The following is a 26,600-nucleotide window of genomic DNA, read 5'->3' on the forward strand; positions in this document are numbered from 1 at the left end:
TGAAGAAAAAAGGAAAAGGAAGGTAGGAAAAGAAGTAGTGGCTGCTTCTACATATGGTGATCTGAACACTTAATGACATGCTGAAGGGAAGTCACCTCAACTTTGCAAAACTTAGTGACCACTATCATATCCTAACCTGCCACTCTTCTCAACTGTTAATGGTAAGACATTAATGCTGACAAAGGCTCTACCTCTAGAGCAAGGGATGGATGAGGTTTGGTCCTTTGTTTAGAGTCTCAAACCGGGTTCCAAGACAAACCAATGGAAAATTAGTTTCAGGATAGTTCTGTAAAAACACAACAAATGCAAACTGCAGCCCCTTTAGTCTCTCTAAACTGGGTTTCCTCAAGAATTAATACTCTAAAGCAACAGTTCCTAATGAATTAACTTCTCTCCTATGCATAGTACTAGTTATGTTACCATCCTAGAGAGAATTAAGAAAATAGTCACTCAAAATACTTTCTGTGTTCTGTGGTTCAGATGACCCTGTTTGAGAAAGGACAGAGATCCACTGAGAGATGGCATAGAGTAATAGTTAAGAGTATGGACCCTGGAACCATAGTATTTGGGTTCAAAATCCCAGCCCTGTTACTTACCATCTATATGACCTTGGACAAGTTACCTAACTTCTCTATGCTTCAGTTTCCTCTTCTAAAAGAGAATTAATAATAGTATTTACCTCCTAGGATTATTTGAGGATTAAATAAGTTATCTATCTTTCTACTTATATCTTAGACTAAAGTCTGACCATATCAAAGTGCTATCTAAGTGTTAACTGTTATTATAATCATTCTATTTGGGATTCATTTTAGGTTACCGCCTGCTACTGATGTATGAAGAAGGACCTTGAGAGTCAGAAAGGCTTCTACCTTGAGCTACCTACCCAGTCTCTAAGGTCTAGGTACAAAGGAAGAAATTCTTCTCTATTCTGCTGCTTGTATTCAAGAGAGGCAGATTTCCCATGACCTAGATAACAAGGGTTTTAGCACAGAAAAAGAAAGACTTAAAGTCAGAGCTCTGACTGCGCCCATAGTGGATATGCAACAACAGATCTGGCTCTTGTGTTCAGTGGCATCATCTCCATGCTACTCTTTTTTTAACCTCTTAATTACGAACAGCTTTCTCCACACACACTGAGTATCTGAATGTATTCAGAATAGCCTCTGCCTGCATCTTCTTTATTTTCTTATTCAATATTTTAATTATTGTTACCGGTATTGCTCTGCCATTGTTAGGAAGAAGCAAGTGTATCAGGGATGACGCAGCCTGAGCCTGCCCAGCATGCATCTGTGAGCTGCAGCTCTGGAAGAAGCTGTAGCACAAAGCCCCTCTGTTAGGGCAGCACACTAACCCCTGTGTGTCCCTCTCACATGAGCACAAGGCAGGAATGGGCCTCCTCCTGTTCCCTTTTTCACCCTCCTCCCACCTTTCCCAGAGGGAGATCCTGTTCACACCAAAGAAAGCCAAGAACATTTAGTTCAGCAATAAGAACAGGTGGTAGCACCAATAAGGAACAAAAACTGGTATTCTTCCAATTGCTGAGTTCTATGGCAGAGAGGGAGAAAGGGCAGGAAGAACCAAAACCCAGGAATCATTTTCCCCTGTGGGGTCCCTGATGGTTTCACTTCAATAAAGAAAAAACCCACCTTTGAGGTTTCTCTCTGCCATTCTTCACAGAGTGAAACCAAAGAGGTCTTCCTTTTCACTCTCAGGAAAAGGCAAATTACTTTTTGTTTGTTAACTATTTTCTTGGATGCAGTGCAAAAGCAACAAGACTAATGACTAAAAGCAGGTGCTTTCCCATCCATCTCTCTTGGATCAAGTAGCAAACAATTCTACCCACAGGAGCATATAATTATTTGGATTAGTAAAAACCACGTAAATAAGATAAAAGTGCCATAAAGACAGAAAGTCTTTGTGCTTTGTCATCTACAAATGCAGCTGTTGCTTAAGTTTTTCCTTTTTTTCCCCCTAAAACACAGACTTTGTCTTTAAGGAGGGAACGGCTGTCTATTTCTCTCTCAGAATTTCCTAGCTTTGCATCAAAAAGAAGTCATGAGTAGAGAAGATACAGGTCAAGAAAAAGGGCTGGACTTCCCTGGTGGCGCAGTGGTTAAGAATCTGCCTGCCAATGCAGGGGACACGAGTTCGAGCGCTGGTCCGGGAAGATCCCACATGCCGCGGAGCAACTGAGCCCGGGTGCCACAACTACTGAATTCCGTGCGCCTAGAGCCCGTGCTCCGCGACAAGAGAAGCCACTGCAATGAGAAGCCTGCACACCACAATGAAGAGTAGCCCCCGCTCACCACAACCAGAGAAAGTCCATGCGCAGCAACTAAGACCCAACGCAGCCAAAAATAAATAAATAAATATTAAAAAAAAAAAAAAGAAAAGAAAAAGAAAAAGAGCTGTCACTAAATTTGATGCTTTATGGGCCCAAGGTCTTTGAAAAGTGCCCCAGTCAGCAGTTCAACTCATCCCTGAGGTGTCCAGCAACACCTTCTACAAAGGTGTGACACATGTTATACACTACTACTAACTCAATTCTTAGAGTTTCTCTTCTTGATCTAAGCTTCCAAATCTAACATTTTGGCTTTCATAACTATCCCTTTTTTTCCACACCTCCTGTAAATCATAGACCTAAATAAATCATAAACCTAGATGTGGCCAATCGAGTCTGTTTGTAAACACAACCCTTTGAAAGGAAAATAAAGGAGCTACTCCTTGAGAGTCACTGACTGCTGGAAAATAGAAATTTCACCCTAGATTTGTATGTTCAAAAGAATGTTGAACGTTTTCTTTCAAGAGGGGAAAGAATATTGAAATGTTTACCATTTTGGCATCCAAACCAGTAACACTGGATTTTTAACATTTTATTGCAAAAATGTTCAAACAGGGCTTCCCTGGTGGCGCAGTGGTTGAGAGTCCGCCTGCCGATGCAGGGGACGCGGGTTTGTGCCCCGGTCCAGGAGGATCCCACATGCCGCAGAGCGGCTGGGCCCGTGAGCCATGGCCGCTGAGCCTGCGCATCCGGAGCCTGTGCTCCGCAACGGGAGAGGCCACAGCAGTGAGTGGCCCACGTACCGCAAAAAAAAATAAGTTCACACATACAAGGGTAGACAAAATAGCACAATAAATTCCCATGTACCTATCATCCAACCTCAACCATTACTAACCTGTGGCCAATCTCATTTCATATATACCACCCACCCACTTACCCCTCCTCCCAGATCATTTTGAAACAAATGCCAGACATTATTCATCTGTAAATATGTCAGGATATGCCTCTAAAAAATAAGAACCCTTTTTGTTTAAAACATAACCAGATAACAAACCCTTTCTCTAGTGTTCAGTGATTTTTTTGTGATATAACAGAATCAGTGATTACATCTCTCCTGACAAATGTGAGCTGCAACTCCCAAGGTTTGTAGTCTATGAGCTGACCAAATATGTGTTCTTCAAATTAAAGTTGTTAAATATAACAACTTTAGTGACAATTCAGTGACAATTCTGAAGTGACATTTATGCAGTAAAAACAAAACGAAAGGTACCTATGTAAAGTTATGGCTATGTTAATTAGCTTGATTGTAGCGATCATTTCACAATATACGTATATATCAAAACATCAAGTTGTGTGCCTTAAATCTCATAATTTTTATTTGTGAATTATACTGCAATAAAACTGAAAAAAAACACTTAACCATAATACCATTACCACACTCAGAAAAAGGTATCCAGTCAGTTTAACAGAAATTCTTGCTCCAGGAAGAGAAAGCAGAGAACAGCTGGCCAGTTTCTCTCTTGGGATTCTTTAACCCTATGTCTTAAAATAGCTACCTTCTGGACTTCCTTATTAGAAAATTACCCACATATCCTATATCAGTCCCTTTAAATCAAATTCAGTTACCAATACCATATCTCCCCGTGAGTTTAGGGCTTTATTTGCATTCAATTTATAACCCAATACCTTGGACTTACAGTGGTGAAGTAAAAGACCATCATAAACTTACCTTTCACACGCATTCCTGCTACCTATGCAAAAATGACACCCACATACACAAAGGCAGAGACACAGATAGAAACAACAAGACCTCAAGACAGTGGACAGACAGAGGCAGGCCAAATTCACCAGGGAATAGTATTGCTTTTAGTGGGAAATCATAAACTAATATTGAGATTTATAAAAATGTAACAGTCATTCTGGAATTTTTGCCAAGATCAGAAATGTAGGACCTTAAAGATGACCAACAGTATTCAAATCAAATTTTAAGAATCAATATCAAAGCCACTTACCCCACAGGGGAAATAAAAAGGGGGACCCTTTTGGACATGAACAAAGATTTTGAGATTGTATAAGTTTCAGGTTCTGCCATAAACTCTGGAAAGAATCATGATGATCTGCTATATTTTTCCTTGTAGTCATACCCCCTCTATTTGAAATACCATGTAAAATTCTGAACTCCAGAATTTTTAAAAGGATAAGAGCCCGAGTTTTATACTATCCAAGTTATGTCAATGATTAAATTAGTCAAGAATATTTAGGTACAGGGCTTCCCTGGTGGCGCAGTGGTTAAGAATCTGCCTGCCAATGCAGGGGACAAGGGTTAAAGCCCTGGTCCAGGAAGATTCCACATGATGCAGAGCAACTAAGCCTGGGCGCCACAACTATTGAGCCTGCACTCTAGAGCCCGCGAGCCATAACTACTGAAGCCTGCACGCCTAGAGCCCGTGCTCCGCAACAAAAGAAGCCACCGCAATAAGAAGCCCGCACACCGCAAGGAAGAGTAGCCCCAACTTGCTGCAACTAGAGAAAGCCCGCACACAGCAGCAAAGACTCATGGCAGCCAAAAATAAAATTAATTAATTTTAAAAAAAGAAGAACATTTAGGTACAGCCTAATACAACTTTAAGAAAGGTTAACCAGGGCTTCCCTGGTGGCGCAGTGGTTGAGAGTCCGCCTGCCGATGCAGGGGACATGGGTTTGTGCCCCGGTCTGGGAAGATCCCATATGTCGCGGAGCAGCTGGGCCCATGAGCCATGGCCGCTGAGCCTGCGCTTCCGGAGCCTGTGCTCTGCAATGGGAGAGGCCACAACAGTGAGAGGCCCGCGTACCGCAAAAAAAAAAAAGAAAGGTTAACCAAAAGACCACACAAATATGTTCATATCACATAGATAAGCATAACAGGAAGGAAGTTCAATTCAAATGGATAGGTGCATTAGATATAAGGACATACCTTCCTTATGTGAGGGCTATTTATTACTAGCTAAAATTTCCAGGTAACATACTAGAAATCTAATTTCCTGGCTTAAATAAATAGCCAGTCTAGGATAATGGGTTTACTCCTCTGATAGTGGCCATGACTATAGGACAATGAAGAACCTTCCATTCCTACAGTCTACAAAAAAATGACCAGGCTAATTCCTTATACCACTTTACTCGATATGTTTATGCTTCAGTCCCCTGTAGAGGAATAGCTACATGGCACACAATAAAAAAATATCGAGAGATTTGTTCCCTGAACTCTCAAATTTCCCCCCAATTAACAAGTGAGCTATCAGCAGAACACAGACTTTCCTGCCCCTTCACAACAGTCTTACTGTTCTACAGGTACAGACTTACATTCCAGGACCCCTATATACAAAAACCTATTTCCTCCCTACCTACCTCCATCACCACCACCATTCCCTGGCTTTTATTCCTTATACTAACATCCTTAAAAAAAAAATCACTAATTGAGAAGGTTTGTTGGATTTAATCAATCAATGCAGCATTTTTCTTTGCCTATAACAAAAAACACTCTGTCCTACATCCTGGCACTGTAAAGCCTCTAGTACAATCCCTGGAAGGAGAACAAAATCTTTGTGGCATACTAAGTACAGAGGACGGATTTCCTCCTCTGGACAGAGATAAATAAATAAACCAATACCAAAGTCAAGTCATACCCTGGGGGCCAGGGTGTAAGAGCAGACTCAATATGAATAATAAATCAGAGCTCTGGGCTATAGGCATGACAACAGTTTAGGTCAGGAAAAATCTTTCAGTAATACTAGATGGGAATAAATTTGGTATTTTAGAAGGGGCAGGGTAATTAGCACACAAATTTCTCTTTTTTTTTAATAAATTTATGTTTTCATTTATTTATTTTTGGCTGTGCTGGGTCTTCGCTGCTGCGCATGGGCTTTCTCTAGTTGCACGGTGAGCGGGGGCCACTCTCCATTGCGGTGTACGGGCCTCTCACTGCGGTGGCCTCTCCTGCTGCAGAGCATGGGCTCTAGGCGTGCGGGCTTCAATAGTTGTGGTGCACGGGCCCAGATGCTCTGCGGCATGTGGGATCCTCCCGGACCAGGGCCCAAACCGGTGTCCCCTGCATTGGCAGGCAGACTCTTAACCACTGCGCCACCAGGGAAGTCCCCCACAAATCTCTTCTATTTGCTAAGTCAGAGTTGAAATGCATTGCGGTTCAAAGTAAGCAGAAAGACTAACACAAATTCTTCATTAATAATTTGCATGCAAGATTTTGAGACTGTAATTACTTTAGGGACTTAGTGTCAAGTAACACAGAAAAAAAAAAAACCAGTATATTTTACAGGACCAAAAGAAATGGATTATCATAAACATTGTGTACAAACCACCAAAAAGTACTGGATGCAACATATACTATGGTACCAATGAAGATCACAAGGCACAGGACTACTGGCAGACGTTCATAGAGCAGAAGAAAAAAACAAAAATATTAAAGAAGACATGATCCAAAAGGTTTTCACATAAGGCCAGTAGTAAATGCATTTTAAGTAAACAACTGCAGAGAGAGCAGGGACACATATCTTTCAGCCAGACTTGAAAGGGCAAATCCTTCATCCAAACATCAGATTAAGGGAAAGTTAGCTAGCTTCTGACTCATCAAGGAACATGTTTGTGTTTCTTTTTGTACTTAATAGTAGGTTCTAGAGATAAGCAATTATACTCTAACATAAAGAATTCTGACTTTATAAAGAATTGGCAAGTTTTGCAGAGTACTTCAAATTCAGGAAGTTTGGAATCTCTTGTTTTAAAAAAAATCTAAGAAATAAGAATTTTACAAATCAAACAGCATTAAAGAATGTAAACAGGTCATGAAGTATCAGCAAAAAGGAATTCTTATTAGCCTCATCAAATATTCCTCCTTTTTAAATAGGAGGCAGAGAAAAATATATATAATTACACCCATAGAGAAAAAAATATATAGAATTACACCCACACTGGGACACCACAAAGTTAACATGTAACTTAACGGCAGGATACCAGATAACTGCTCTGCTGACAGAATCCCAGACTTTGCCTTCTTACGTCAGCAGATCTTTCCCACAATCAACCCCCCTTCCTGCCTCCCTCCTCCCCTCCCCCACATCTCTCCCTTCCCTTACTAAATGAGGCATGAAGGCCTAGATTAGTAGACTTACTAAAAAAAGTATGAGACCAAAAGTCACAATATGAAAATCTCTATTAAACAGGACAAGAGTGAGAGAGAATATAAAAGACAGAAAGAAAAAGAAAAGGAAAAGGCAATACCCTAAACTCCATAACTAAAATACCAAGAAGTACTAAAAGACTATATGAACCCAGAAAAGTTGTGTTTATATTATGGTCCAGGCACTGTGAGGAACACCAAAAGAGAAGAAAAGCTGGGCCACCTTCCCAAAAACCCATTCAGCCATGCTAAACACTGTTAAAATCAATTACGGATGTAGATATAGTATTTTTAAAACTTCATGAAGAAGATAAATTTCTGAAAGGCAGATGTGGTTTGGCTTAAAAGGGATGTGTTATTGTTCTGTTTATTGTTATTATTTTTGTTATTATTTTGGGTGCCAAGGTATGCAGGCAAAGTGAATGACATCTGTCTGCAATGCAATGTCTAAGAGGCAGGCATAGTAAGTATACCATCTGCTATCATAGATGAAATGGAGTGCCTGGGGAAGGAGAGGAAGGGAAAAGGAAGTGTGAAATTAGTTTTTTAAATGTCCATAATCCTGCTTTTCTAAGTGATTTAAGAGACAACTGGGAGCCACTTCAAGATTATAAGAAGGTAGTAACTTCAAAATAGCACTCCAGGGTAGTCTTAGGTTAGAACAAATGAAATAGGAAGATACTAGAGATGGAAAGGCAATTAAGGGTCTGAAAAAAAGAAGTACTCTTTTTACTAAAACGGTGGGCAAAAAGACCTATTACTAGAAATATTATAGACCAGAGAGGAGGCATAAAGAGAAATGATAATTCCTGTGGTGGAATTCAGGCTATTTTCAGTTTTCCTCTTTACACTTTAGTATACTTTCCAGAATGATTGCAGTATTTTTCTATATTTATAATAAAAATCATCATTCAAATAAAGAACAAACATGATGTGTATACACAGCCAAAGAATAATAAATAAATGCCCATGTGCCTGCCACACAATTTAAGAATGGAAAAATTGAGTTTGAGTATCCACAAATGATTATATCCTACCCATTCCACCTTCCAGAGGTAACCATTATCCTGAATTTTGTGAAAATCATTCCTTTTTTCTCTACAATTTTATCATATGTATGTATCCCGGAACAATATGTTATTTATTCTGCCTGTTTTGGATTTGTATATAAATGGAATCATAGTTTAGCAGTCTTCTGTGACTTGCTTTTTTCATTCAATATACAAATCTTCCTTGATTTATGATGGGGTTACATCCCAATAAACCCACTGTAAGTTGAAAACATGCCTAACTTATCTACTGAACATCATAGCCTAGCCTAGCCTAGCCTACCTTAAACTTGCTCAGAACATTTACATTAGCCTACAGTTGGGCAAAATCATCTAATACAAAGACTACTTCATTATAAAGTGTTGAATATCTGATCGAATTTATTGAATACTGTACGGAAAGTTAAAACCAGAACGTTTGTATGGGTACAGAATGGTTATAAGTGTATCGGTTGTTTAACGTCATGATTGTGTGGCTGACTGGGAGCTGAGGCGTGTTACAGCTGCCTAGCATCACAAGAAAGTATCATACCATATATATCACTAGCCCAAGAAAAGATCAAAATGCAAAGTAAGGTTTCTACTGAATGCATATCACTTTCACATCATCATAAAGTCAAAAAATCGTTAAGTCAGACCATCGGAAGTTGATGGCTGTCTGTAATGCTTGTGTGATTAACTCAAAATGATACATGTAGCTGCAGGCTATCCATTTTCACAACTATATAGAAGTGAAATAAATTACTACTCTAGGAATAAACCATAATTTTTTAATCGATTATAATTAGAGTTGGAATGGGTTGTTTCATTTTTCTGTAATCACAAAAAAAATACTACCTTAAACATCCCCAAACATATCTTCTGGTATGTATGTACAAGGAAGTTTCTTACAGCGAATATCCAGGAGTAGAATTACTGAGTAGTAGGGTACCTGCTACTTCAATTTTATTTGACAAATGTAATGACAAACTGGTTTCCTAAATAGTGGTATCAATTTATATTCCAACCAAAAATTTATGTAAATTCTCATTCTACCTTGTAGGTAACAATTTTATCTGACTTTTAAATTTCTACTAATCTGAAGGGTATGGTTTAATCTACATTTCTTACATTACTAAAGAGGGTAAGCTTATTTCATATGCTTAAATATCAATTGGGTTTCCCATTCCGAGAAATGCCTGTTTGTGTGTTTTGTCCATTTTCCTGTTGACTCATTTTATTATTTACTTATTCTTCATGGGAATTCTTCTCTGGAGTTCTATGTTGGATACCAGTCCTCTGTTGATTATATATATTGCAGATATTTTCTCCCAATTTGTAGCCTTGTATATTTATTGTCTTTATGGAGTCTTCTGATGAACAGAAGTTCTTGAATTTTCTATAGTAAAACGTATCAAGCTTTTTAACTTTGTATTTTTCATGTCTTATTTATTAAATCCTCTCTATCTCTTAGGCCATGATATTCTCTCATAGTTTCTTCTAAAACGAAGTATATTGTCTTTCACATTTTACTCCTTAATTCATCTGAAATTCTTTTGGTATAACATGAAGTAGGGATCTAATTTCCTTTTTGTCTATACAAATAAAGAGTTATCTAAGCACGTTTATTGGAAAGTCTAAGAGTATAATTTTCAAATTAAGTGCACGATAATTAAAAGAATGCAAACAATGCCATCTAAAACAAAGTATGTGCAAATTAGAGCCTAATTATTTAACATTTATTTAGCACTGAGAGATTGAAAAGCACTTTAGGGAAAAAAAAAATCAAATTTTTAATCTTCCAATACAGCAAAAGAGGCAGTGAAGGAAAAGAAATCTAATGGATAGATCAGGCAATGATGTGATGAGGAAAGCATCAGAATTTCAACACATCCTCAGCTTATAAAAAGACCCAAAACACAGCCTTTGATCCACTAAGCCCATTTACCTATCCATCATAAGCAACTGCTTCTCTGAAAAACTCCCAAGATACAACCTCAGCCCCTTTAGCTTGAAAAACAACTTCCTTTCTGTAACTGGCTATTTCAGAAGGTGTCCCATAAGGTCTGGTGATTGGTTTCCTTTATCTTTCTGACTTATATAATTATATGGATTTATATTAAAGTAACAATTTGTCCCTGTGGAAAATGAAACATAGCAAGACTATGACAGCCAATTCTCCAGAGTCCCATCTGGGTCAGTGAAGAATATGGCACAGTCCTGACTAATCAAAGGCATGTCAGAGAGTCATGTAATTTCTGTCATCCCTTCTTGTTACAGATAGGAGTTTCCAGTTTCAGGAGATTGTTCTACCAGGGATTTCTCCAGTATTCAGATCTCTCTAGCAAGTAACTTGCCTTGTTTTTTTGGTTTTAATGCCATGAACCAGACTTCCCTTAGACTTGCTGACCAAAGGACCACTATGTTTCTTGTTTATCTAAAGTTAGATACTTAATGCCAATGTACCTTTCAGAAAAATCAAGCCGAATGCTCTTTTGGATGGACTTCTGTCTGAATGGGCATAGTCAGAAATGTTACAACTTGTGAAAAATCTGGTTTTATTAAAATTTCATATTTAAACTCCCCAATTAACCAGTAATTTTTTAAAACATCTTTATTGGAGTATAATTGCTTTACAATGTTGTGTTAGTTCCTGCTGTATAACACAGTGAATCAGCTATATATAGACATATATCCCCATATACACTCCATCTTGCGTCTCCCTCCCATCCTCCCTATCCCACCCCTCTAGGTGGTCACAAAGCACCGAGCTGATCTCCCTGTGCTATATAGCTGCTTCCCACTAGCTATCTACTAGCTATCTATTTTACATTTGGTAGTGTATACATGTCCATGCTACTCTCTCACTTCGTCCCAGTTTACCCTTCCCCCTCCCCATGTCCTCAAGTCCATTCTCTACATCTGCATCTTTATTCCTGCCCTGCCCCTAGGTTCTTCAGAACCATGTTTTTTTGTTTTTTTTTTAGATTCCATATATATGTGTGAGCATACAGTATTTGTTTTTCTCTTTCTGACTTACTTCACTCTGTGTGACAGACTCTAGGTCCAAACACCTCACTACAAATAACTCGATTTCGTTTCTTTTTTCTTTTTTTTTTTTTTTTTGCGGTACGCGGGCCTCTCACTGTTGTGGCCTCTCCCGTTACGGAGCACAGGCTCCAACACGCAGGCTTAGTGGCCATGGCTCACTGGCCTAGCCGCTCCGCGGCATGTGGGATCTTCCCGGACCGGGGCACGAACCTGTGTCCCCTGCATCGGCAGGCGGACTCTCAACCACTGTGCCACCAGGGAAGCCCAATTTCGTTTCTTTTTATGGCTGAGTGATATTCCATTGTATATATGTGCCACATCTTCTTTATCCATTCATCTGTTGATGGACACTTAGGTTGCTTCCATGTCCTGGCTACTGTAAATAGAGCTGCAATGAACATTGTGGTACATGACTCTTTTTTAATTATTAACCAATAATTTATATTCTACATTTTGCTAAAAGTTATAATGGTTCCAAACAAAGGGTGGAAAAAAAATGATATTTGTGACCCTAGTGGCAAAAAGTTCAGAAGACTCAGTTATCTCTTTCCAGAAATATCTGCCTACCATGGACTGAAACTTCAAACTGATGTTGGTCAAAAAACTGTTTTGAGTCAGTTGTTGCAAATTTAACTGCGAAATTCTCCTGGATTTTTTGGTCACAATTCCTGCTCTCAGGTATAAAAGCAACTAAATTAATAATGATCACAACCAAGCATCCCTGTGACAAACCAAGAATTCAGACTTTATCAGACTGAAAAATGACTCTAGAAGCTTACTCAGAACTTAGGCATACTCATCCAACCATAAATAACCCATTGTATATCAGGACCAAGAAAACAGCAAGGATAAGTGTTTGAAAAGTAATAGAGAATGGGCCCTTCCACATCCTAGTTCTTTCTCTTTAGCAACTTACCTAAAGAGAACTCTCTCGCATTAGGGCATTTTATTTGTCTCTAAATGAATCCTCAGTTTCATTTTATTCAGAAATGAAAAACTTGGAGTCAGATAATGGGGTACACAACTGATATAAAGAACCTATTGATTATTACATGTGATAATAGGAAATATTAGGGAATGGGAAAATGGGAAAATTTTAGTACTGGATTTTCTTTTTGTTGTTGTTGTTTGTTTTTGGTGGTATGCGGGCCTCTCACTGCTGTGGCCTCTCCCGTTGCGGAGCACAGGCTCTGGACGCGTAGGCTCAGTGGCCATGGCTCACGGGCACAGCCGCTCCGCAGCATGTGGGATCCTCCCGGACCAGGGCACGAACCCGTGTCCCCTGCATCGACAGGCGGACTGTCAACCACTGCGCCACCAGGGAAGCCCTGGATTTTCTTTTTTTAATAAATTTTTTTCTTTTTATTTTTGGCTGTGTTGGGTCTTCGTTGCTGCACGCAGGCTTTCTCTAGTTATGGCGAGCGGAGGCTACTGTTCATTGTGGTGCGCAGGCTTCTCATTGCGGTGGCTTCTCTTGTTGCGGAGCACAGGATCTAGGAGCACAGCCTTCAGTAGTTGTGGCACACGGGCTCAGTAGTTGTGGCTCGGGGGCTCTAGAGCGCAGTCTCAGTAGTTGTGGCACACGGATTTAGTCACCCTGTGGCATGTAGGATCTTCCCAGACCAGGGTTCGAACTCATGTCTCCTGCACTGGCAGGCAGATTCTCAACCACTGTGCCTCCAGGGAAGTCCCCTGGCTTTTCTTAATAGAAAGAGTTTGTTGCTAAATTTAGCTTTAATAGACAATAGTTAATTCCATGAGAAACAGTTGGTTATTCTTTCAAAACGAAAATTTAGTGTTAGCTTTTCGGATAAATACTCAAAGTCTAAGCAAGTTTGAATAGTATCCAATCACATTAAATAGAGTTGTGTGGGCAAAAGGTTCAGAGAAACAGAATACCTAAACCAAGTAGTAGTTCTTTGAAACAAGCAAAACTAATCATACTTATCCTTTGTACTAAACCACATGCAAATAATGCAGTAACAAATTCTTTAGCATCAACCTGAATAACCAAACCACCTTAATATTGATCATTAACCTAATGACAGTGAGAAGAAACAAATTTGAAGTATTTACCTTGAGAGCACAAAAGATGCAGGAATCTCCCATGCATTTATGAGTTGTAAGCTGCCTAAAGCTACGTCTGAAGATGTCCAAGTGCCATAAAACCTGATGAAAAGGGAAAATACTTCATTACTCTACAAAAACCCCCCATTTAATTTCAAATTCAAGAATTCAAGCAAACATAGGTAGACAATAGACATTGTTACTCCCAAGAGAAAAGTTCATTCTAGTGTATTAAAAAAAATGTCAAAAACGGTGAGGTATCCAACCAGAGGGATAGGTGACCATATTCTGGAAAAGACACTAATTCGAACATAAAGTAGGTCACACAGAGAAAATATGATACTAGATACATCAAATGTGATCCTAAAGAGGGAAGTTATGGGTTAAAAACTGTGGAATAAGGATTTATTTCAATGGTCCACACAGGAAAACCATGAATATTTTAAAACTTATTTAGAAGCCTGAATGGTAGTGTGGAATTTTGTCTTTGTTAGGTTTCTCAATTTTTGGACCTTTCTGAGAGAGGTGTGACCTCCTTAAGTCAACAGAATAAAAAAAATAATGGTGATATCAACAGTAATAAATCGGTTCATAGCGGGCAGAGTCAAGATGGCATACTAAGAGGACGCGGAATTCGCGTCTCCGCACAACTAGGGTACCTACCAGGCACTGGTGGGGGACCACGGACACCTAAGGGGACGGGAGGAACCCCCAGAACCAGGTAGGACGTGGGGCATTGGGGGGAGTGAAGGGGGAAGAGAAGTGGAGAAGGGAGGGGACTGGCATCCCTGAGGGGCGGCTGGGGGAAGGGATCCCATGTCTGAAGGGGGAAACTGGGTGAGCATTGGGAGGGCAGAGGATCAACAGGGACCGTGGCCAGGTTTCTCCTACCCACTTGGGCCCCCGGGAGCCTGCTGAGATGCCAGGCCTGATCCTCTGCCCACTGAGGCCCCCTACAGCCGCACGGGCCTGCGGGAGTGGGAGGGAGGGAAGGGGGAGCAAAAGTAAAGGCTGGACCTCTGGGACTGGCAACCCTGAGTGGTGGCTGAGGGAGGGGAGGAGTTGGTACACCCAGCAGGGCCCACCCATGGTTAGGGGTCCATCAGCAGCAGAGGGGACCCTGGGGGAGACAATGGGGGAGGGGCACAAAGGAACGGAAGGGAACAGGGCCAGCACCTTCTCTGTCCACTTATGCACCAGGGGGTCTATTGGGCTCCCGGGCCTAATCCTCTGCCCTCAGAGCCTCCCTCCTGCCGTGCAGAACCCAAGCCCCGTCCTCACACCCCCACCAAAGGCCCCACCTCTACACTCAGAGACACTGTCCAACACGCTAGGCCTAAACTCCACCCATACACCCTCACTAAGGGCCCTACCTCCAAACTCTAGAACTCCACACTTCAGAGGCCCTCCTTTCCACGTGCAGCCTCTCTCCTTCCCGTGCAGGTCCTAAGCAGAGGCCCCGCCCCATGTTTAAACACTGCCCCATCGAGGCCCCACCCCCAAGGCCTTTTACGGCTGCCTGGGTTCTGGAGCCTAGGCCCTGCCCCACACCCAAATGTCACTCCCCCACTCACCTATATCCTGCCCCACCCTAAACTCCACCCCTGCCTAAGTTCCACCACCACCTAAACTCCACCCCCATAGCCAAGGCTTTTCTTTTTTTTCTTTCTTTCTTTTTTCCTCTTTTAGATTGGGGTTCTGTTTCACCTTGTTGATTCATTGTTGTTGATTCTTCTATATTTTTATTTTTCCTAATAAATCTTTTACTTTTTCTAATTTTATTATATTCTTTATACTTTGTTATTATTCTCTCCTTTTGGCTTGTTCACCCCACCCCTTTTTTTCCTTCTTTTTTCTGTTGTGGTTTTATTTTACCTTGTTGCAGTTGTTTAAATTATAGTTTTATTTTTCCTAATATTTTTTATCTTTCTAATTTAATTTTGTTTTTTACACTTTGATATTCTACTGCTCCTTTCTTTCTTTCCTTCCTTTTCTTTTTCTTTCTTCTACCACACCACGAAGCTTGCAGGATCTTGGTTCCCAGGCCGGTGACAGGTCAGGCCCGACTTCCTGTGATGGGAGCTCCGAGTCCAAACCGCTGGACTAACAGAGAACCTCAGACCCCAGTGAATATTAATCAGAGTGAGGCCTCCTGGAGGTCCTAATCACAGCACCAAGACCCAGCTCTAATCCAACTGCCTGCAAACTCCAGTGCTGGATGTCTCAGGCCAAACAACCAGTAAGACAGGAACACAGCACCACCATCAAAAAAAAAATCAAAGGACAAAAATATATGTTACAAACAATGGAGCAAGGTAAAAACTTACAAGACCAAATAAATGAAGACGAAATAGGCAACCTACCTGAAAAAGGATTCAGAGTAATGATAGTAAAGATAATCCAAAATCTTGGAAACAGAATGAAGAAAATACAAGAAACATTTAACAAGGATCTAGAAGAACTAAAGAGCAAACAGTGATGAAAAACACAATTACTGAAATTGAATTACTCTAGAAGGAATCAATAGCAGAATAATTGAGGCAGAAGTACGGATAAGTGACCTGGAAGATAAAATGGTGAAAATAACTGCCAGGGAGCAGAATAAAGAAACAAGAATGAAAAGAATTGAGGACAGTCTCAGACATCTCTGGGACAACATTAAATGCACCAACATTTGAATTATAGAGGTCCCAGAAGAAGAAGAGAAAAAGAAAGGGTCTGAGAAAATACTTGAAAAGATTATAGTTGAAAACTTCCCTAACACGGGAAAGGAAATAGTCAATCAAGTCCAGGAAGCACAAAGAGTACCATATAGAATAAACCCAAAGAGAAACACGCAGAGACACATATTAATCAAACTGTCAAAAATTATATACAAAGAAAAAATATTAAAAGCAGCAAGGGAAAAACAACAAATAACATACAAGAGAATCCCCATAAGTTTAACATCTGATCTTTTAGCAGAAACTCTGCAAGGCAGAAGGGAGTGGCAGGACACGTTTAAACTGATGAAAGGGAAAAACCTACAACCAATATTATTCTACCCAGCAAGGATCTCATTCAGATTTGATGGAGAAACTAAAACCTTTACAGATAAGCAAAAGTAAGAGAATTCAGCACCACCAAACCAGCGTTACAACAAATGCTAAAGGAACTTCTCTAGGCAGGAAACACAAGAGAAGGAAAAGGCCTACAAAAACAAACACAAAACAGTTAAGAAAATGGTAATAGGAACATACATATTGATAATTACCTTAAATGTAAATGGTTTAAATGCCGAAACCAAAAGACATAGAAGGGCTGAATGGATACAAAAACAAGACCCGTATATATGCTGTCTACAAGAGACCCACTTCAGACCTAGGGACACATACAGACTGAAAGTGAGGGGATGGAAAAAGATAATCCATGCAAATGGAAATCAAAAGAAAGCTAGAGTAGCAATTCTCAAAATAGACTTCAAAATAAAGACTTACAAGAGACAAAGAAGGACACTACATAATGATGAAGGGATCAATCCAAGAAGAAGATATAACAATTGTAAATATTTATGCACCCAACATAGCAGCACCTCAATACAAAAGGCAAATGCTAACAGCCATAAAAGGGGAAATCGACAGTAACACAATAATACTAGGGGACCTTAACACCCCACTTTCACCAATGGACAGATGATCCAAAATGAAAATAAATAAGGAAACACAAGCTTTAAATGACACATTAAACAAGATGAACTTAGTTGATATTTATAGGACATTCCATCCAAAAACAACAGAATACACTTTCTTCTCAAGTGCTCATGGAACATTCTCCAGGATAGACCATATTTTGGGTCACAAATCAAGCCTAGATAAATTTAAGAAAATTGAAATTGTATCAAGTATCTTTTTCAACCACAACGCTACAAGACTAGATATCAATTACAGGAAAAAAACTAAAAAATACAAACACATGGAGGCTAAACAATATGCTACTAAATAACCAAGAGATCATTGAAGAAATCAAAAAGGAAATCAAAAAATACCTAGAAACAAATGATAATGAAAACACGACAACCCAAAAGCTATGGGATGCAGCAAAAGCAGTTCTAAAGGGGAAGTTTATAGCAATACAATCCTACCTCAAGAAAAAAGAAAAATCTCAAATAAACAACCTAAGCTTATACCTAAAGCAATTAGAGAAAGAGGAACAAATAAACCCCAAAGTTAGCAGAAGGAAAGAAATCATAAAGATCAGATCAGAAATAAATGAAAAAGGAATGAAGGAAGCAATAGTAAAGATCAATAAAACTAAAAGCTGGTTCTTTGAGAAGATAAACAAAATTAATAAACCATTAGCCAGACTCATCAAGAAAAAAAGGGAGAAGACTCAAACCAACAGAATTAGAAATGAAAAAGGAGAAGCAACAACTGACACTGCAGAAATACAAAGGATCGTGAGAGATTACTACAAACAACTATATGACAATAAAATGGACAACCCAGAAGAAATGGACAAATTCTTAGAAAAGCATAACCTTCTGAGACTGACCCAGGAAGAATTAGAAAATATAAACAGACCTATCACAAGTGCTGAAATTGAAACGGTAATTAAAAATCATCCAACAAACAAAAACCCACGTCCAGATGGCTTCACAGGCGAATTCTATCAAACATTTAGAGAAGAGCTAACACCTATCCTTCTAAAACTCTTCCAAAATATAGCAGAGGGAGGAACATTCCCAAACTCATTCTACGAGGCCACCATCACCCTGATACCAAAACCAGACAAAGATGTCACTGAAAACGAAAACTACAGGCCAGTATCTCTGATGAACATAGATGCAAAAAGCCTCAACAAAATACTAACAAACAGAATCCAACAGCACATTAAAAGGATCATACACCATGATCAAGTGGGGTTTATCCCAGGAATGCAAGGATTCTTCAATATATGCAAATCAATCAATGTGATACACCATATTAACAAATTGAAGGAGAAAAACCATATGATCATCTCTGTAGATGCAGAAAAAGCTTTTGACAAAATTCAACACCCATTTATGATAAAAACTCTCCAGAAAGTAGGCATAGAGGGAAACTAACTCAACATAATAAAGGCCGTATATGACAAACCCACAGCCAACATCGTTCTCAATGGTGAAAAACTAAAACCATTTCTTCTAAGATCAGGAACAAGACAAGGTTGCCCACTCTCACCGGTATTATTCAACATAGTTTTGGAAGTTTTAGCCACAGCAATTAGAGAAGAAAAAGAAATAAAAGGAATCCAAATGGGAAAAGAAGTAAGCTGTCACTGTTTGCAGATGACATGATACTAAAGAATCCTAAAGATGCTACCAGAAAACTATTAGAGCTAATCAATGAATTTGGTAGAGTAGCAGGATACAAAATTAATGCACTGAAGTCACTTGCATTCCTATACACTAATGATGAAAAATCTGAAAGAGAAATTAAGGAAACACTCCCATTTACCATTGCAACAAAAAGAATAAAATACATAGGAATAAACCTACCTAAGGAGGCAAAAGACCTGTATGCAGAAAACTATAAGACACTGATGAAAGAAATTAAATACGATACAAACAGATGGAGAGATATACCATGTTCTTGGATTGGAAGAATCAACATAGTTAAAATGACTATACTACCCAAAGCAATCTACAGATTCAATGCAATCCCTATCAAACTACCAATGGTATTTTCCACAGAACTAGAACAAAAAATTGCACAATTTGTATGGAAACACAAAAGACCCTGAATAGACAAAGCAATCTTGAGAAAGAAAAACGGAGCTGGAGGAATCAGGCTTCTGAACTTCAGACTATACTACAAAGCTACAGTAATCAAGACAGTATGGTACTGGCACAGAAACAGAAATATAGATCAATGGAACAGGATAGAAAGCCCAGAGATAAACCCATGCACATATGGTCACCTTATCTTTGATAAAGGAGGCAAGAATATACAATGGAGAAAAGACAGCCTCTTCAATAAGTGGTGCTGGGAAAACTGAACAGCTACATGTAAAAGAATGAAATTAGAACACTCCCTTACACCAAACACAAAAATAAACTCAAAATGGATTAAAGACCTAAATGTAAGGCCAGACACTATCAAACTCTTAGAGGAAAACATAGGCAGAACACTCTATGACATAAATCACAGCAAGATCCTTTTTGACTCACCTCCTAGAGAAACGGAAATAGAAACAAAAATAAACAAATGGGACCTAATGAAACTTAAAAGCTTTTGCACAGCAAAGGAAACCATAAAAAAGAAGAAAAGACAACCCTCAGAATGGGGGAAAATATTTGCAAATGAAGCAACCGACAAAGGATTAATCTCCAAAATAATACAAGCAGCTCATGCAGCTCAATATCAAAAAAACAAACAACCCAATCCAAAAATGGGCAGAAGACCTAAACAGACATTTCTCCAAATAAGATATACAGATTGCCAACAAACACATGAAAAGATGCTCAACATCACTAATCATTAGAGAAATGCAAATCAAAACTACAATGAGGTATCACCTCACACGAGTCAGAATGGCCATCATCAAAATATTTGCAAACAATAAATGCTGGAGGGGGTGAGGAGAAAAGGGAACCCTCTTGCACTGTTGGTGGGAACGTAAATTGATACAGCCACTATGGAGAACGCTATGAAAGTTCCTTAAAAAACTAAAAATAGAACTACCATATGACTCAGCAATCCCACTACTGGGCATATACCCTGAAAACCATAATTTAAAAAGAGTCATGTACCACAATGTTCAGTGCACCACTATTTACAATAGCCAGGATATGGAAGTAACCTAAGTGTCCATCGACAGATGAATGGATAAAGAAGATGTGTCACATATATACAATGGAATATTACTCAGCCATGAAAAGAAACGAAATTGAGTTATTTGTAGAGAGGTGGATGGACCTAGAGTCTGTCATACAGAGTGAAATAAGTCAGAAAGAGAAAAACAAATACTGTATGCTAACACATATATATGGAATCTATAAAAAAAAATTGGTTCCGACGAACCTAGGGGCAGGACAGGAATAAAGACACAGACATAGAGAATGGACTTGAGGACACATGGACGGGGAAGGGTAAGCCGGGATGAAGTGAGAGAGTAACATTGACATATATAGACTACCAAATGTAAAATAGATAGCTAGTGGGAAGCAGCTGGGAGATTAGCTTGGTGCTTTGCGACCACCTAGAGGGGCGGGATAAGGAGGGTGGGAGGCAGACGCAAGAGGGAGGGGATATGGGGATATACGTATGCATATAACTGATTCACTTTGTTATACAGCAGAAACTAACACACATTGTAAAGCAATTATACTCCAATAAAGATGTTAAAAAAAAAATCTGTTCATAGTTTGTAACCTTGATACAATGTGATGCAAACAACACTTTACTTCTATGGTATTCCTCTCAAAAACCCATAACGCCAATCTAATCATGAGAAGCATATCAGACAAACTGCAATAGTGGGACATCCTACAAAATACTTGACTAGTACCCTTCAAAATTGTCAAAATCATCAAAAACAAGGAAATTGTGTGAAACTGTCACAGCCAAGAGGAGCCTAAGGAGACAGGACAAGTAAATGTAAATGTAGTATCCTGGATGGGATCCTGGAATACAAAAAGACACTTCATAAAAAAACTCACGAAATTTCAGTAAACTATGAGTTCAGTTGAAAAAGAAATGGTGTAATATATAGCATAAATGCCTTAGGAAGCTCCTCTTATCTGGAAAACATTTAAATAGCACCATATATGAAAAGGCACTACTTTTGGAGCACCAGATTATAGCACACCTCCGAGGCTTCTTCATACTTTGGTGTCTATAGATATATATTTCCAAAAGTTCTTTGAAACACGTTACATTCCCAAATAAGCAACGCCTTTTTATAATAAATGTAATAGGTTCAATACATCTGTGGTGAACACAGCTTTCATACCAAAAGTTAGAATATTAGCTCATTGAAACAATTACTTTCAGCTTGTAACATGATTATAACAGGCACTCCAAAACTATCAATGTCTTCCAAGTATAAATATAAAAATAGGTATGTGTGTGTAAGTTATATGTTCTATATGGCACTGGAAATTAGAACAGAAATTTGTAAATATTATTGCTTAGACTGACAATAAAAATAGAACATATAGAGAAAAACAGAATTATAAAAACAGGACTATGGCCTGATAGGAGGTAAACACACACACATCTATATCAACACCTTTTTTTACCTTCCTCTAAATTACAAAAGTATTATTAGTTTATGCAAAGTGACTCAAAAAGCTAATACGTGGGGGGGAAAAAGCCTAACCAAACACCCACCCCCACCCCCACCCCTGCTGCAACTGCATACAATTTGTGGTAGTAATTAGTGAAGGTACTTAAACTCTTTCTATAGTTTGACAGCATAGAATTTTTGACTCTTGACAGCATAGAATTTTTTAATGTTTTCAAATAAAAATTTGAAAACAGAGTATGGAAGTTTTATTACATAAATAATCTTGACAATGAAATTTTGTCATTTGCAACATGGATGGACTTGGAGGTTATTATGCTAAGTGAAATAAATCAGACAGAGGAAGACAAATACTGTATGATATCACTTATATGTGGAATCTAAACAATAAAATAAACTAGTGAATACAACAAAAAAGAAACAGACTCACAGATATAGAGAACAAACTAGTGGCTACCAGTGAGGAGAGGGAAGGTGGGGGGCAAGATAGGGGTAGGAGATTAAGAGGTACAAATTATTCTGTATAAAATAAGTAAGCTACAAGGATATACCATACAACACAGGGAATACAGTCAATATTTTATAATAACTATAAATGGAGTATAACCTTTAAAAATTGTGAATCGCTATGTTGTACACCTGTAACCTATATAATATTGTACATCAACTTTACCTCAATTTTTTTTAAAAGACATTTTTAATACTACTGAGAAGACTAAACCTGGACTGGGTATTAGATAACATTAATAATTTTAGCTAAACTTTTTAGGTGTGATAAAGTCTTTAAGATTATGGTTTTTTTCATGTCCTTATGTACTAGAGAAATACACTGAAGTATTTAAAGATCACATAATGCTCGGGAGTAGCTTAAAGTAATTCAGCAAAAAAAGGGGGCCAGTGAATGAACTAAGACTGGTAAATATTAATCATTGTTGAGCCTGGTTGATGTGTACATGAAGATTCATAATACAAAATAAATAAGTAAATAAATAAATAAGCTTGACAAGATCCTTGTACTACAAATGAGGAAATTAAAAAAATACTATTACCTGTACAAGGTCACAAGGCTAGTCTAAAGAAAGGCTAAAACTAGAACCCAGGTCTCCTAAGTCCAGTGCTTTTTATATCAAATATGTTGTCTTGTCTTTTTTTTGGGGGGGGGTATAATTGCTTTACAATGGTGTGTTAGTTTCTGCTTTATAACAAAGTGAATCAGTTATACATATACATATGTTCCCAATTGTCTTGTCTTTTATTCTCTCATAACAACTTATTTTCTCATACATATGAAGTGTAAAGCTAATATTTTACCCAAGCATAATTATCTTGGGTGGCAAATTTCATTTACTTTTACTGTGAAGAGGAGAAAAAAGGGGAAAGCAATCACTTGAAAGTTAGACCAAGGGGGATGAACCGAACACGCTATGGCCCTGATTGGGCAGGGCAGGCAGACAGACAGGAAGCTTTGGGATTCTGAGACAGCTAAAGTGACAAGCAAGACAAAAAGGGAAAATTTAGAGTAGATAATCACCTTAGAGGAAGTTATTTTCTACCAGCTCTGTGCAAGCATATCTGACCAGACACTGCAGGAGAGCTCAGAGGAAGGAGATGAAGAAGTGGACAAAGACTGGACCCCGATCAGAACGTGTGCTAAGAGCCTGAATATTATGAGACAAGAATAACATACCTGATTCATTTAAATTAAGTTCAAAAACAGGCAAAACTAATCTATGGTTGGTGGTTACCCTTCAGTAGTGTTCACCCTTGGGGAGTGGTTAGTGACTGGAAGAGAGCGCAAGGGAGTCTTCTGGAAGCTGGAAATCAGCTCTTTGTTAATCTGGGTGCTGTTTACATGGTTGTGATCAGTTTTGAAAGCTGAACTGTATAATTATGATACATGCATTTTCCTGTATGTATATTATACATCAATAAAAAGTAAAAAAATATTAAAAAAAGAATAACATACCTGAGAATCTTTCACTTGTGGAAAGAATTTTGCTTTCTATACTAGAGGAAAGCAACTAGGGTGATGAGACACCTTTGTCTCAAATGGAAAAAAAGGAAACAGTAGAGACTGTTCAGGAAAAAAGTCAATAAACAAGTAGTAAGATCATCTAGTCCATGTACCTCCCTTTAGACAGCTAAGTAGTAGTAGTTACAGTTATTATTTCTACTATCATTATTACTCTTCTCTTTTACAAATGAGGTAATTGAGACTCAAAGAGATAAAGTGACTTGCCTACGATCACAGAGATTAACTTAAAAAATGATGTTAGGCTGCTGACCTCAAACAGAGACTATCAAGTATTAGATTTAAAAGAGTAATCAGAAATACAGCATCAGCAAGTGAAAGTCAAAGTTCACCAAAAAGAAAGAAATTACCCTTACCTGCAAGGCACTGTTGAGGAAGCAGCTGTTTTGTCCTGGCTCATTGCTGAGGCCTTTGCTGGGGGCTATGGAGGTTGAGCTTCGAGGAGCAAACATCCCTTGGACACTACCACGGCCCCCTGAAAAATAATTTCTCTTCCAAGACATTATTGATCACATTTAGCCTGAAAACACAGAGGAAGTTTTGTATCTTTTGGGGAGGGAGTTTCTGTCTGCTGAAGTCCTTAATATAAAGAGAATCCAGAATTTAACAAATTTATGTTGAAAGATTTTAAATTTACAACATTTCAAACATCATATATGCAGCTCAAGAAACTCAGGTATCCTTAGATCCACATGACACAGCTGTCCTCTACTTGCTCCAAGCAATGCCCAAAATGTAACATGGCACAGGATTAATTCAAACAGAGAAATCCTTCCTTCGATTTTTCTTGAACTGCCTCCATAAAACCCTGGTGAAGTGGCTGTACTCCTCAACTCCAACAGAATCCAGGATCAGGGTAGGATGTGTTCTTTAGGCTTGTTTATAATGCTTCTTGTGGATTGAAGAATTTTCCAACTGGAAGGAGAGGCAGACAGATAAGCAAGAATCCAACGCAACCCTCCTCGCCTTCTATTGCCTCGTCCCATCATCCTCTGAAGTAAAAACCCAAGTTCTAAGCAACTGACATAGATTCCACAAAGCTAAGAAGCTTGTTTGAAATAAATGGAGTTTCTGTTGTTGTTGTTCTGCTGCTGTTTTTTAATATGCCCCAAACATTTTCTAGTATTCCATCCAGAACTTCAGAAAGCCTCTTCTCTTTTCCTCTGTGACTAGACTAGCCAGCTGTGCCAGAGAGCTTTAAAGAAAGAAAAAAAAAAAAAACAATCAAAAGCTTGCGTCATTTAATGACTCTACTAGCTTTGTGCGCTTCTGCCAAGATCAGCGTTGCCTCACCTCTCACTAAAACTTGAAACCGAGACAAACAATGCTCACCACCCCACCCCCGCAAAGAAATCCTAACAACAACAAAAAGGAGAAACACTCAAACCAAAGAGGTGGGAAGAAAAAGGTGTGCGCAGCTTTACTCTCATAGGAGCCTCCTCCCAAATTTTCTAGGAGGAGAAGAAAGTTGACCTGGACAAAAATAAGAACTGAATGCAAACTTTCCAAAATCAGGCTAAGAAAAAAGTTACCAAGTAAACACACACCAAACTAGAAATTGAAACAGTTTGTTTTGGATGTTGTGAGTACAGAAATTTTTCAAGGTATTTTAAATGCTCATGGCTATAAAAGCCTATTTAAAGGTGGGAGGGTCATGTTATCAGTCTGGGCTGTGAGTAAAGATGTCCCATCCCAGAGAAACCCTCATGGTGAGTAAACCATATGTCCTTAACATCCAGTCCAAAAGAACTAAATCTTCTGACCTGTTTGTTTGTATGTTACATTTTTTGCCAGAGGATCAGAGAGATAATTTGGGTTACAAATCACTTAATCCTCAGATTATATCCAAGGTATTCACAATCAGAGGCCATCCATCGACCAACATTAATTTTCAACTAATTAAAATGCCAGTGAGGCAACAAGGGAAAATTTCCTTGGAAGGAAATGCTTCTAATATTCACCTTTAAGTTTTCCTGTAAGGCTGCCAGGTCCACAGAAGGAAAAAATTAAGAATGTTAAATATTAAATTTGGTTTCTAACAGTTTCCCAAGCTTCTCCCTTCCTTCCCACCATCATATGGATGACCTAAAAAAGCAAAAATGCTATAACATCTTAATCATTCTTGGTTCACCTAGCACTATCCATAGTGTGTTCAGTGGAAAAGCTGAGGCACAGGAACATTAAACGGTTGCACAGACTGTTCTTTCCCTTCTCTAAATTCCCAGACTATTTATAATCTACAGGTCACAGTTAAAGTATTAGATTATACATTATAGTGTCATATTATTCTGTATTTGTTTTTATTAATCTCTATTTGTTTTATATGGTGTCAGTCATGTATCCTGACTATGACTGTATGAAATGAAATACTAACTAGTGTCAGACATGTGCTAAACAATACCTATATTCTTTATTTTATCTTCATAACAGCTCTATCATGTAGGTATTAATAGTTCCGTTTCACAGAAGAGTAAAGGGAGGCTTAAAGACATTAACTTGCCCAAATCAAAGCTGGTAAGTGTCAGAGCTAGAATTGTTTAACTACTTACTGTGACTTAATTATATATTTTATTATACTATTCCAAAAGCTCCTAACACAGTGCTAGTCTAGTCATAAGCAGGCACTCAATAAACACTGCCTGATGATTAGCATATAGCACCAGGCAGGACCCCATGTCTCCTACACAGACTACATGACCCTCAACCCTC

At 38.7% G+C, this 26,600-nt stretch overlaps 1 protein-coding gene across 9 annotated transcripts in view; it reads right to left on the bottom strand.

The window, feature by feature from the left end:
* The window catches only part of USP54 (ubiquitin specific peptidase 54), a 147,834-nt gene that overhangs the window by 47,921 nt on the left and 73,313 nt on the right, over nucleotides 1–26,600 (bottom strand). For all 9 annotated transcript variants that reach the window (XR_003796981.1, XM_029244928.1, XM_029244929.1 and 6 more), the window contains exons 2-3: nucleotides 24,248–25,086; nucleotides 13,604–13,696 (exon numbers count right to left, since the gene is read on the bottom strand). Coding sequence is in view for 8 of the 9 variants with exons in the window: in XM_029244928.1 (XP_029100761.1) it covers nucleotides 13,604–13,696; nucleotides 24,248–24,394 (240 nt within the window). In the remaining variant the exon portion in view is untranslated. The remainder of the gene's footprint in view (nucleotides 1–13,603; nucleotides 13,697–24,247; nucleotides 25,087–26,600) is intronic.

The sequence above is a fragment of the Monodon monoceros genome, unplaced genomic scaffold (genome assembly GCF_005190385.1).
Source record: "Monodon monoceros isolate NGI ecotype Baffin Bay Population unplaced genomic scaffold, NGI_Narwhal_1 Super_Scaffold_4, whole genome shotgun sequence".
Taxonomy (NCBI): Eukaryota; Metazoa; Chordata; class Mammalia; order Artiodactyla; family Monodontidae; genus Monodon; species Monodon monoceros.